This window comes from Plecotus auritus (genome assembly GCF_963455305.1).
Source record: "Plecotus auritus genome assembly, chromosome: X".
NCBI lineage: Eukaryota > Metazoa > Chordata > Mammalia > Chiroptera > Vespertilionidae > Plecotus > Plecotus auritus.
Genome location: NC_137784.1, coordinates 32,188,635 through 32,202,158, shown reverse-complemented (window position 1 = coordinate 32,202,158; position 13,524 = coordinate 32,188,635). Strand labels below are relative to the sequence as shown.

Below are 13,524 nucleotides of genomic sequence, written 5' to 3'. Positions count from 1 at the left end.
TCTGCCATCTTCATCTTCGCTGCTTCACTGCAGACTCTGGCCAGAGTCTGCCATCTTCGCTGCAGACTCCGACCGGAGTCTGCCATCTTTGCCTTTGCTGCAGACTCCGGAGTCTGCAGTCTTGTCTTCGCTGCGGCACTCTGCTCCTGTAGATCCCTTCGCCCCCCGCCCTCCCTCTCATAGCAGGCGTCCTGCCCCACCTGGCCACTCTGCGCCTGGAACAGCTGGGTGGCCGCCATCTTTGGCCTTCTAATTTGCATACTCACTCTGATTGGCTGTGGGTGTAGCGGAAGTACGGTCAATTTACATGTTTGTCTATTATTAGGTAAGATGTTATAATTGGCTTCTTCTGAAGAAGTGTGAGTGAGAAGTCATTAACTTAGTTTATCTAAATAAATAATTTTCATACCTGGCATAACAAAACACTTCCACATGTTGAATGGTTTTGTCCAACTTGCTAAGAGCAATGGCTTCTTCATTTAGAAGGATCTGTTCTTGCCATGCTGGGCTTTCATTCACAATGTCACTGTTTTCCTAAACAATATAAAAATGAAAAATTTTAATTAATTGAGCAATCTGAACCTCTACTCTTTTGAGAAAATTGTACCTTAATAAACTCATGCTTTTCCTTTCATCCCATTAAAACTCAAAGATGGGTATCACTTCAGAGTCACTGAAGCAATTCCAGTAGCCTAGTTGCTAACTTCAAAGGAAAGAAAGAAAAACAATGTATAAAATCTATCCTATCAAAAGCTAGGCCTGGTTGACATATTTCTATCAGGATATTTGATATTTTAATGCAGCCATCTGGACATGGCTGCTTTAACATTGCTAAAAACTAGGACAATTAATGCTCCATCTGCTGAAAATCATGCCTATGTGTTTTAATTACTAATTAATAATAAAGTTTTTACATTTTGTCAAAATAGCAGGTTCAAAATTACTTCTTTCTATTTACCCTTAGATCTCTGAAGGTTGATCACTAGCCATGTAAAATTTTGAATATATGTAAAAGTATTTCTGGAAGTACTTAGCCCAACACAATTAGTGAGTTTAGTAATCCTATATAATAAAAGGTTAATATGCAAATTGTCCCCTTGGGAGTTCGACCGGCCGGGAGTTCGACTAGTGAAGGGGAAAAGGATACAGTGACTGAGTCAAGATGCTAAAGTGAATGAAGTGTAAAATAAATGTCTAGAAAAATATTTTTATTTTAATAAATCTAATCCATTACCAAAATTTATTTTTTTATATCCCTTTAGTCACTAAAAGTTTTCCATTCAGACAAGTTGGGTACTTTGTTGTTGTTCTGAGAACCTAGATTAAATTTTTCATGGAAGTACTAAATATACCTCAATATCAGGAGACCCTCACATATACTTCCCAAGAATAAGGTTCAAAAAAGGGTTTCTGATAAACATATGACTATGTAATGCATATAGATAAGTAGGAATATAATGTCTACTTATAACATTTACTTCCTTGACTTATACAGTTTGAATTACATGAAATGCTATTTTACAAATATTGCTTGTTTCTCCACACACTCATTTCTATGCAACAAACTGAATATTAATTGAATCTTCAACATCAATGTCTTTGTCATCACTAGAAGCACTTTTTGAGTCATGTATACCATAAAATTAATCAGTACAACTACAATGCTTAGTGTGGTGTTTAGCACATGGTAAGTGCTTAATAAGTCCTAGCTATATTATTTTAACTAACTAAATACAATTTTCTAGAACATAGCATCTTCCTTTCTGAACTACCTAAAATCTTTTGAGATAACAGCAGTTTCTGATTCCATCATTACATGATATGATGCTCTCAGTAAGGATTTCATTTCAAGCCACATATACCATTTATCTAAAATTAGGACAATTTTTTTATAAATCCAACTCAAAAAAAAAATGGTAAACTCCATGACATACCCAACTGCCCCAATTACTATACTTTAAATAAGCTCTAAAAAATTTACAATGATATAGAACAGTTAAAGTAGTGAGACTCTACCCTTGGGAAAAAACTAAATTTATATTAAATTTTTTCTTGCTTTTTGTTTTTACTGATTCTGTCAGGTGACTTCTATAATTATGCAAACCATGAATGACTGAGATCATTTCAAATGAATGTATTTTCCCCATGTAGTATTGTTGTTGTTGTTTTCAAAATATAATGACTGAAAGAACAACTAGTATAGGTGAGATTTTATAAGAACTGAAATATTTTTTCTGAAAAACTCTTAAAGAAAATACTTGCCTTATATTTGGACATATAAAGTAATTACAACATGGTAACAAATTTACATAATTTACTCTTCAGCCAACATATCTACTTATTTAAAAACTGATATCTATATTTTTAAGGCATTGGAAAAATATCAGCTGAAATTGTGACTGCATAATTTTATTAAGTAAATAAAAATGAGGTATTGATCCTATATTACAAATGAAGCTAAAGGTTTTCTTCAATTATGTGACACATATAAAACCTAGTAAATTAAAAACTTATATAAGAAGTTTACCTGGTATTCCATTATCCAGGACAACAGTCCTGAAAAGCTAAAACTGGCCCAGTTTCCTCCATAGTAGCTTCTTCTGTAACAATAAATAAAAGAGTAAAGTAAAAAAATATATAAATCTAGTCACCAATCTTCATCAACAAACTCATTCCATTTTCAATATTGCTACCTCAAAGCTCAAAAGCATACATAATTGGGATATTTATATTAGAGGAAATTGTAGGCTGAAATAAATAGAAGTGGGCCTCTTAGATCCCAAAGGTAACTTTTCATATTCTAAGAAGTTAAAAATCTCTTTGGCCTTCTTAGAGATTTCTCCATTGTTCATGTGATTGGTAACAGCTTGGTATGGGCACTGAGCAGATAAACATGAACACATCTGACTCCTGGGTTAACAAAAATGGCTGAGAAGGAAACCTGGTAGATCTCCAAGAAAATCGCCAGAGAAACTGCAACATTTCCTATAAACAGTTAAATATCTAGTACCACCACCACCAAACCATCTCCCACACTTGCAAACATAACTGGCTACTGTAAATCTAGTGGTATGCCCTGTGCTATGCTTAGCCTTCGGGACCAAAAATAAAAGTAGATCTTAGATGGACAGAGTTTTTCATAGTAAAACTTGTGGCCAAGTATAACAAGAATAATAGTTCCACTTATCACTGGTTGCACTATTATTCTTCATTCCACAGTCCTGTGATGATCAATCTGTTTTAGCAAACCTACAGATCTCCTCACTAGGATCAGAACCTTATAGACACTGGACTTCTGATTAACTTTCTTAAGCAAGAGATTTTTGGCAACCAGAAGTCTCTAATTCTGCACTAGATACTAGGCTTCCCAATGATTAATGAGCACATGAAAAGGGGCTCAACATCTTTAGTCATTAGGTAAGCATATATTAAAATAAGCAATAAAATTGAGCACAATGAAATACTGCTACACATCCACAAGAATAGTTAAATTTAAAAAGACTGACAATAGCAGGTGTTGGTGTGAATGGCCAGAATGCTCATACATTTTGATTGGAGTGTAAAATGGTGCACCTTTGGAAAATGTCTGGCAGTTTCTTACAAAACTAAACATATACCTACACTATGGCCCAGTAATTCCATTCCTAGGTATTTGCACACAAGAGAAGCATAGCAGTTTTATTCATTAATAGCTTCAAAATGGTAACACTTCAAGTATCCATCAATAGTAGACGCTAAGCTATGGTATATACATAGGATGGACACTATTCACCAATGAAAGGGAATAAACTACTGATGCATGTAACAACATAGATGAATCTAAAAAATCTTATCCTAAGTGAAAGAAGCTTTACCTCAAAAGAGTATATTCTGCAAGATTCCATTCATATGAAGTTCTAAAACAAACTAAGTTAATTAATATATGATGAAAAATATGCCAAGAGTGGCTGGCTGCCTTTAAAGTTGGGAGTAAGGGCAGGACTTGACTTTGAAGAGGGATGAGGGAACGTTCTGGAGTGATTACAATGTTCTTTATCTTGATAAAGTTCTTAGTTACACAAGTGTATGCATTTGTCAAAACTTATTACATACTGCAGTTAAGATCTGTGCATTTCAATGCATGTAATTTTATCTTGAAAAAAAAAAGACCCATAAATAAATTCTGAGCTCTAGTTAATTATATGCATGATAAAATGTTTCAAATTGAAGGGACTGGAATGTGTACAACTTACTTTGAAATGCATAAAGCAATAAGATAGAAAAATTGATGGACAGAAAAATGAATACATGGATAGCTATGTAATAAAGCAAATGTAGCAAAATGTTAATGGTAGAATCTAGGTGGTAGATATATAGGTGCTCACAATACAATTTTTTTCAACTTTTCTGTATGTCTGAAATTTATAATAAAATATAAGAAAACCAAAATTAATCTAATGAGCTTTCAAACACTGACCATGATGTACCAATTTCCACGTTATTTTCTGCTAATATCAAAAGTCTAAAAAAAACTCTAAGAAGGGCCACCTTGCTGTTTCTTTCCATTATTAAATGACCTGAAGTTTGCTCATGGTCAAAATCTATTTTCCTCCCCTATACTTGGTCATATGGTCTTTGACAGAGCTAATTGGTTCTAGTATTTTTCCATGCAGCTCCCATTTTCAACTTTTCCTGTTGATGTGCTCTTAACATCAGCATCTGGTGATCTCATCCAATTATATATGTAAAAGGTGAAACATGGTTTTCATTACTATGGTCTTTCTGACAAAAGATGGTAACATTAATAAACTCACTATAAAACCAACAGATTTTGACTAAACTCATGTTGGTATTTATATGGTTCTAAATATGGCTTATAATATCCCTTAAGGATAAAGCCAAAGACTTTAGATATCAGAATCTGTATGACAAAAAAAGAAAAAAAAATCAGTGTAACATTCTAATATGCTCTCTATAACATTATGCAATAGAAATAGTAAAAATTAAAGACCACTAAGTATTTTCTTACATTTTATCTTTAATCATATAGCTTCAGAACTCTGACATTCAAATTCAATTTACTGTTTCCATGGAGAATAACAACATTAGGTTACTAATTTTGTTTCTAAAATCCCATAGTTACATTTTAAGGGTAAAGTGAGAAGTTCTTGACCAAAAGAAAAGGGGGGGGGAGAGAGAAAAAAAAAGGGGGGGAATGCAACATTTTCTGCCAATTTTGTATCAAAACTGCCTCTGTACATCAAGTAAAAGAAAAAGCTGTTTATGATGAAAGATGGCATTTATCTCTGTTGCCAGGAATACTATTTTATATGACGAAAAAAGTCTCCCGTAAAACTAGAATCTCTTTGTGGAACTAGAAAATGAGTATTCACAGTATTTAAAGAGCAAACCATAAAAATAGTGTCTAAAGCCCTCTAAGTTTAAGGATGGAAAAATGACCTAAAAATTTCAGCTAAAGTAATAAAAAATCACAAATGGACATTTTTATTTTCAAAGATAGAAGAGCCCAATAATCATAATACTGAGGTGTAACTCCCCATTGTGTGAAATGATGACCTTAAAACTACAGAAAACATGATTTTAATCTTTCTAAAGTTTTACAAAGCTTACTCAGAGTACCACCTAAATTTTTCCAGACATAGGAAGGAAATGAATTATATAACTGTCTCCATTAACACTAACCAATAAAAAATTTAAAAAAAAAACACAGAAAAAAACTAGTATTACAACAGTAACAAGAGATTTCTCATCCTTTCCCCAAGAGATTAATGTTAAAAGCAACTTCACTTTGCTTAATGTGTACTAATAGAAAAGAAATACATTATAGATAGACATAAAGTTATACAATATCAGAAGGCTAAACATTAAATCTATTAAGTAAATCTGTTACATAAATCCTAACAATCTTCTTTTCCATTGTGCATTTTTATTACAATTCAGTATTTAATACTCAGCAACAGCCATAGCTACATGATGTACTAGGAAATGGCTTCTGTAAGCAAGTACAAAAACACTGACAAAAGACAGAGCTACTGACATTCAGGCACATGCATCTGAGATTCATTTTTAATTATTAAGAAACCCAGGAGTTGAAAATGTTTTCAGGCAGATAGCTGAAGGGGTCCAAGTATGCTCAGTGAAAAAGGGAGGCAACACAACTCAACCTGTAGACACCCCCATTCTAGTATTACTGCTCCTACAATTTCCTAGTAGAGTTGTTATACCACTTTCCACTGACGGCATTTTTAATTTTCAAAATTATTTTACTATTTTCACATGGTTTTTTTAATGACAATGAAAGAATGGCAGAACTGAAATGGAAACTCAATTCTCCAGAACCCTAATCCTATTGTGAGATAAGCAACCCAAAACTTCTAAATGGGCTAGCATCATTTAGTCCAGACGTCTTCCGGATGTCCATCCGGACAAAGCCATAGCTGCTGTAAGGCCCAGGGCTCAGGCAGTCGTGGGATCTGGCAGCCATGAGCCCTCAGGCAGCCGTGAGCCCTGGCAGCTGTGAGGCCCAGGGCTCAGGCCTTGCAGCCGCGGCAACCAGCAGTGGCAGCAGCAGCAGGGTTATGGGGGCGGCACCATCCCCTGATTGGCCTGGTCACCTCCCACAGAGGAGAGGGCCTAAGCCGTCAGTATGACATCTCCTGAGGGCTCCCAAACTGTGAGAGGGGGCAGTCCAGGCTGAGGGATCCCACCCCACCCATTTTCATGCACCAGGCTTCTAGTGATATTATAATGCTCAATGAGGCCAAACAGATATCGAATATCACCTGGACCTGATTACTAAACTCCTCTTTTCCAAAATGTATCCCATCAATAGCATGGGCTATTAATAGGTGTTCTCAATTAAAAAAAAAAAAAAAGGTACAATGACAAAATAAATTTGGAAAATGCTATTTAAAAAGTTAAACCACCACCCAAAAATTGTTCATGATTGAGCTTCTCAGAACCATTAAATATGTTAATGTCTGTTCTCTCCAAGACTGAACAAATTAAGTTGAGCAATAAGCATTTTTTGAAAAAGCATTTGGAAGGAATAGAGTTCAACAGAATATATTTTGAGAAATGCTGGCTTAACTCATGTTAAGGGAAGGAGAAAAACAGAATACTATATATACTGAGCTTGTCATTTTCCATTCATTATCTCACTTAATCTTCATAAGAATCCTGAGAGATTGATGCTATAATTATCCCCATTTTAAAATTAGAAAAAACTAAAACCAACCATGATATTGAGTATCTTATTTAACTCACTCATCTAGAAAATGGCAAAGCGTGGGTTTAAGCCCAGGGCACATCAGGCCCCAAAGCCTATGCTCTTTCCATTACATAACACTGTCTCCTATAATCTATAAGATTAGAATATTTAAAATTATACACATAAGTATATAATACAAATCCTGACATCTGGATTCCAGGCAATGGAATGAACTTTTAATTTTCGTTTTGCTTCAGCGATTCATCTAGATAATGAAAATGGGATAATAACCTCATGACTATATCTACTCTAAAGACAGAGCTGGAGGGACTAGTCATTTCTAGGACCTAACTACAAACAATTTTATTGTATGTCTCATATTTAATGTGCACAAATATCTTTCTGTATATGGTAGGAGTAGAAAAATAAGTGGCATGTCTACTAATATTGCTTTGCCAGCTATTATTGAGTACGATACAGTATGCACATTAAAAGAGTCACTATTTTATTTAAATATGGTTGGAGTACAGTACTACAAAGAATCATGACACATTTCTATCTCCTGGTTCACAAATAACAGAAAAGGCTTGGGGACATATTAGATTTAACTTTCTTCACAAATTCCCATTTAGTAAAAGCTCCACATACCTGACACAGGAGAAAGCTGAGCTCCTTTCATCATCTCCTTATTCCAAGATCAAGGAGGGTGGGACTCCTTGGTGGACTATGCAGATGCAATTCTAATGTTAGAGAAGAAGACCAGGCCCTTTGTTTTAAAAGACTCCCCTCCAACTACAGGAAGTTTCTTTGGCAATCAGATAAGTCTGCCAGAATGAAATACTATGGTGTGTTCCCAGTCATTGGGGCTGGAGAAAGACTGTTTTGTGTTTAAAAGTTATTAGTCATTGGACACTAGTCCACACATCCAAATCCATTTTAAGACACCAAGCCAGGTAATGTGCAAAGGTTGCCCTCAATTCTTGTTTTCCTCTGTGATCTCATCTATTCCTACTGACTCAATTATCACTTCCCACTGATGACTCACAACTTGGTATCTCGAATCTAGCCCTGCTGGTGAGCTCCAGACTCATAGCTATTTCTGGGCTGAAGATACATATCATGAGTCACCAACTTATTTGACATCTACCGTCAATAAATATCCCAGGTTAACTTTAATCTCTACATGTCCAAAAGGCTAATTTTTTTTATGTCTCTCAGATCCAACTTGACTTTCCTCTTGGTTTCCCTATTTCAATAAATAGCAGCACCATTCTTACTGCTTCCTATGCCAAAAATGCTTGAACTCACTCATCTTTCATTGCTCACATGTCAACACTAGATAATTTTTCAAACCCATTCTATCTTTGCCAAACCTGCCACCACTGCCTATCTCTAATGATGTTTATTCATTAGCCTCCTCAAAGGTTCCCCAGCCTCTAGTTCCTTCCATTTCCAACCTAACTGTTTACTGAGTATTTGCTCTGTACTGTATTAGGTACTTTACAAATATTAAGTTATTTAATTCTTTTTACAATTCTCTAAAACAGTGGTTCTCAACCTTTTTAATGCCGCAACCCTTTAATACAGTTTCTCAGGTTGTGGTGACCCCCAACCATAAAATTATTTTCGTTGCTACTTCATAACTGTAATTTTGCTACTGTTATGAATCGTAATGTAAATATCTGTGTTTTCCGATGGTCTTAGGCTCTACAGCAGCGGTTCTCAACCTGTGGGTCGCGAGCCGCTGCTGTAGAGCCTAAGACCATCGGAAAACACAGATATTTACATTACGATTCATAACAGTAGCAAAATTACAGTTATGAAGTAGCAACGAAAATAATTTTATGGTTGGGGGTCACCACAACCTGAGAAACTGTATTAAAGGGTCGAGGCATTAGAAAGGTTGAGAACCACTGCTCTAAAAGAAATCTAATTCCCCTCCTTTTGCAGGTGAGGAAACAAACTCAGAGAACTGAAATAACTTGTCCAATGCCACATATGTATTAAGGGGAATTTTAAACTCAGGTCCATCTTACTGCAAAGCCTGTGCTCTTTTAATAAGATAAGCCCGTATGGTTAGAAAACAAACAAATACTGGGCTTGAGAGTCAAAGATACCTGATTCAAGTTGTTACTCTGTCACTGATTAGTTTTGTGACTTACGTTTTTGTCAACTGTAAAGAGGGTATAGTGTACAACCTACCTTGAATCATCACTGTGAGGGGCCAGTGGGATACATGTAAAAAGTTGAGGTGCTGTCAGCACATCTGACAAAATGTAGCAGGTTCACTAAAAAGCTTTTACTTTGAAATCATCGGGAATATGGTTAGCCTTTATTTTAGAGAGCATTGTGAGGGGGGGATATCTCGAAGCCATTTGCAAATTTTTATGGTTTTTTGAAATAGGAATATCATTTTATATTTAGGTCACTGAAATCTGTAAGACAGGAGCTTCATTTACAAATGACAGTTCTTGCATAAGGAGGATTTTTCCCCATAGAGCTCAAAGACTAGATTGACTGAGATAGCTCTTTGCAGAAATCATGGTACATCAGCTTCTCTCTTGATATTACCAACTTTGACTAGCTTTATTCAGTGGGTTTGAATTAGGATAGCATTCCAACAACATAGAAAACTACATGCAAAGATAATTGAATGTATATACGTATTTTTTCACCACATCTTCCTCCCTCTATCCCCCCAACCCCCTTGAGCAACTACTTTATCATTCATTGTCTTTTGAAAAGAAAATGAAGGTAAATCTTTTTTCCTTTTTATTTTTTTATTTTTCTTTCCCCTTATTTTGTTTGTTTGTCTTTTTTTGTTTTTTTGTTTTTTTACTTTGAAATGGCAACTGTACCTACCAGCTCCTTGGGGGTTTGAAGGATATTAATCAGCTTCACAGCTGGAAGCAGAGTGATCTACTGCAGTAAAGCTTAAAGCTTTTTCCTGTCAGTGTAATTTCCTTTTTTATTCTATTAATGTAAATGGAGTTTTATTTGTCTTTCTATAACAAAGGAAGGATTAAATTTTAGGAGCTGTGACTACTCTGAAGTAGAGGATAGGGGAAAAGGGAAAGGAAATCAGCAGTCCTCAATCCTTTGATCTGTCAGTTCTGTCCTTCTCTCAGTAGTTTCCCCATTCTTGTCTCTCACTGTCTATCTCTATCTCTATCTCTATCTCTATCTCTATCTCTATCTCTATCTCTATCTATCATCTATCTTCCTTCTTAGGGTTGTCAGTGAACCTGGTTGTGCCCAGCTAGCTCTGGACTTTGGTAATTGCTGAGGAAAGGGAACTGGAGACACTGAGCATGTTCTCCTGTGTCCATAATTTGTAAGGAGGATGATGATAATAATTTACTATGTGCTGAGCACTGCTTTGGATGCTTTTATTCTTATTTTACAGAAAAAGTAACTGAGGCTTTAAAAAGTAACCTCTGTGAGGTTTTTGGCTGAGGTCATGCAGGTAATAAGAGGCACAGCTGGGGATTTGCACCCAGGTCCATTTAATCCTAAAGCCTTGATTAATAGCAATGCATTAATTGTCAGTTAATAATCATTACTGTGCATTAAGGGTTCCAAAATGACCAAACTACTTCCTTGCCCTTAAGTTGCTCCTAGTCAAATCAGAGGACACATTCATAGTGTAATTATAAGACAGTATGACAAAGCTCTTATGGAAGTACTAGAGGCCCAGTGCACAACATTTGTGCACTGCAGGAGGGCAGGGTCCCTCAACCCAGCCTGTGCCCTCACACAGTCTGGGACCCCTCAGCAGAAATCCCCCGAGGGGTCCTTAGAGCTGCCATGGAGGCAGAAGAGGCTCCCGCCACCGCTGCTGTGCTCGCCAGCCATGAGCCCGACTCAGGGCTTCTGGCTGAGCAGCGTGAGCACCACTCAGCCAAAAGCCAGGCTCGCTGCTCCTTAGTGCTGCGTGGGAGGTGGGAGAGGCTCCCGCCACCGAAGCTGCGCCAGCCCTGAGCCCAACTTCTGGCTGAGCGGTGCTCCCCGTGGAAGCGTACTGACCACCAGGGAGACACTCCTGCATTGAACATCTGCCCAGTGGTGGTCAGTGTGCGTCATAGTGACTGGTCATTCCACCATTCAGTCTAATTACATATTAGGGTTTTATTATATAGGATATGCAGAATTACTGCACAAATCGATTCTTCTGATTATATATAGGAGAGCTGAAGTCCACACAGAGAAGATGCTATTGGATTTGAATAGTTATGACTGGTTTGACTAATTCCATTATTAGTTTTGTGATGGAATAGCACTTTGGGCATAGCGGAATCCTATATAATAAAAGCCTAATATGCAAATTGTCCCCTCTACCAGGAGTTCAACCAGGAGTTCGACTGCTCGCTATGACGTGCGCTGACCACCAGGGTGCGGCGCAGAACATGTCAGGCGTCAGCGATGTGCTGCAACCTCTTGCTGGCTACTTGGGGGCAGGGATGATGGGGATGGAGGTGTGGTGATAATGCGGGGTGCCCACGAAGCTCACTCTCACTCCACCTGCTACCCTCCCCCAGGATGCCAGGGCTTGCACTGGGGAAACACCCATGCTCAGGTGCCGAATGCCCGTGAGGAGCCTGCCCTGGACCTGTGTGACCTCATCCAGGTGAGCTGGGCTGCAGCCATCAGGACTGCAGGGGCCGGTTGGGATCCCCGTGGGTTCGCGCAGGAGCCAGTCTGCGAGGCTGGTTTGGAAAGAGTGTGCTGCCTGCCTGGCTTCCGTGTGGCACCGCTGGGCGGCCCAAAGGCCCACGCTGCACCCCGGCCCGCGGCGTCCAGCCCCGCTCACTGCATCTCTGCATGAGGACTTGGGTGCTGTGACTCAGGCAGAAAGGGGTGCATGGCAGCCTGGGGGCCCAGGTGCTGCCCAGGGCCCAGAGATCAGCTGGGACCTGCTCTACCACACCAGACGCTTGGGCTTCGATCACTGGCCAGGCCTAGGGACCACACCTGTGCATGAATTTCATGCACCAGGCCTCTAGTAATCTATATAGAGGAATATGCAAATTAGCCAGGACACCATAACGTCATGACCGAACAGCAGGAACCTCAGACTGCATGGCACCTGGCTGGGGTTAGGGACCTCAAGCCGCACCCCCCGCCCCGCAGGACTTGAGGGAGACCTCAGGCCATGGCCCTCCCCCGGCGAGGCTTGACGGCGGACCTAAACCAGCAGTCAGACATCCCTCTCACAATCTGGGACCACTGGCTACTAACTGCTCACCTGCCTGCCTGCCTGATTGCCTCTAAATGCCTCTGCCTGCCTGCCTGATTGCCCCTAACTGCCCCCACCCCGCTGGCCTTATCTCACCCCCAAATACCCTCCCCTGCCAGCCTGATCTCACCCATAACTGCCCTACCCTGAAGGCCTGATCTCGCCCCCAACTGCCCTCCCCTGCTGGCCTGATCTCGCCCCCAACTGCCCTCCCCTGCTGGCCTGATCTAGCCCCCAACTGCCCTACCCTGCCAGCCTGGTCACACCCAATTGCCCTCCCCTGCCAGCCTGATCTTGCCCCCAATGGCCCTCCCCTGTCAGCCTGGTCACCTCCAACTGCCCTCCCCTCCCGGCCTAATCTCGCCCCCAACGGCCCTCCCCTGCCGACCTGATCTCACCCCTAACTGCTCTCCCCTGCCAGCCTGATCTCACCCCTAACTGCTCTCCCCTGCTGGCCTGATTGCCCCTAACTGCCTCTGCCTGCCTGATCGCTGCTAACTTCCCTCCCCTGTGGGCCTGATTTCACCCCCAACTGCCCTCCCCTGCTGGCCTGATTGCCCCTAACTGCCTCTGCCTCGGCCCCCACCACCATGTCTTTGTCCGGAAGGAAGTAGGACATCCGGAAGATGGCCAGTCGACCCGGTCTAATTAGCATATTACCCTTTTAGTAGTATAGATTATATAGGATAGGATTGCTTAAATGCAGGGGGGGGAGCCTTTTTCATAAGGAGGAGATGTTCTTGGCAGACAAAAATACATAATCCCTGTATCTGGACTGATAGGCAGTGATATGCACTATACTGCCAAACCGTTCATTAAACAATTGAACTGCTTTCTTACACCACACACCAAACAGCTGTTGTCCTTAAAACCCCTCCTCAGCCCCCACCTTAGGTTCTGCCTTCACAGTTCACCCAGATTAGGTTCTGATTGGTTGGTTTCTATGCCAGTCAGTGTCAAAAGCTCCACCTCCTAGGCAGCCATTGGCATCTCACATTTTACCCAGATTTGGTTCTGATTGGTCTGTTTCTATGCCAGTCAGCATCAGAAGCTCCACTCCTAGGCAACCATTGGCTCC

At 39.7% G+C, this 13,524-nt stretch overlaps 1 protein-coding gene across 5 annotated transcripts in view; it reads right to left on the bottom strand.

The window, feature by feature from the left end:
• Positions 1-13,524, bottom strand: part of CHM (CHM Rab escort protein) — a 259,883-nt gene that overhangs the window by 172,837 nt on the left and 73,522 nt on the right. For 4 of the 5 annotated variants that reach the window (XR_013959779.1, XR_013959780.1, XM_080652894.1 and 1 more), the window contains exons 3-4: positions 2,528-2,600; positions 410-534 (exon numbers count right to left, since the gene is read on the bottom strand). The exons of the other annotated variant lie outside the window; for it this stretch is intronic. Coding sequence is in view for 2 of the 4 variants with exons in the window: in XM_080652894.1 (XP_080509020.1) it covers positions 410-534; positions 2,528-2,600 (198 nt within the window). In the remaining 2 variants the exon portion in view is untranslated. The remainder of the gene's footprint in view (positions 1-409; positions 535-2,527; positions 2,601-13,524) is intronic. 5 annotated transcript variants of the gene reach the window in all.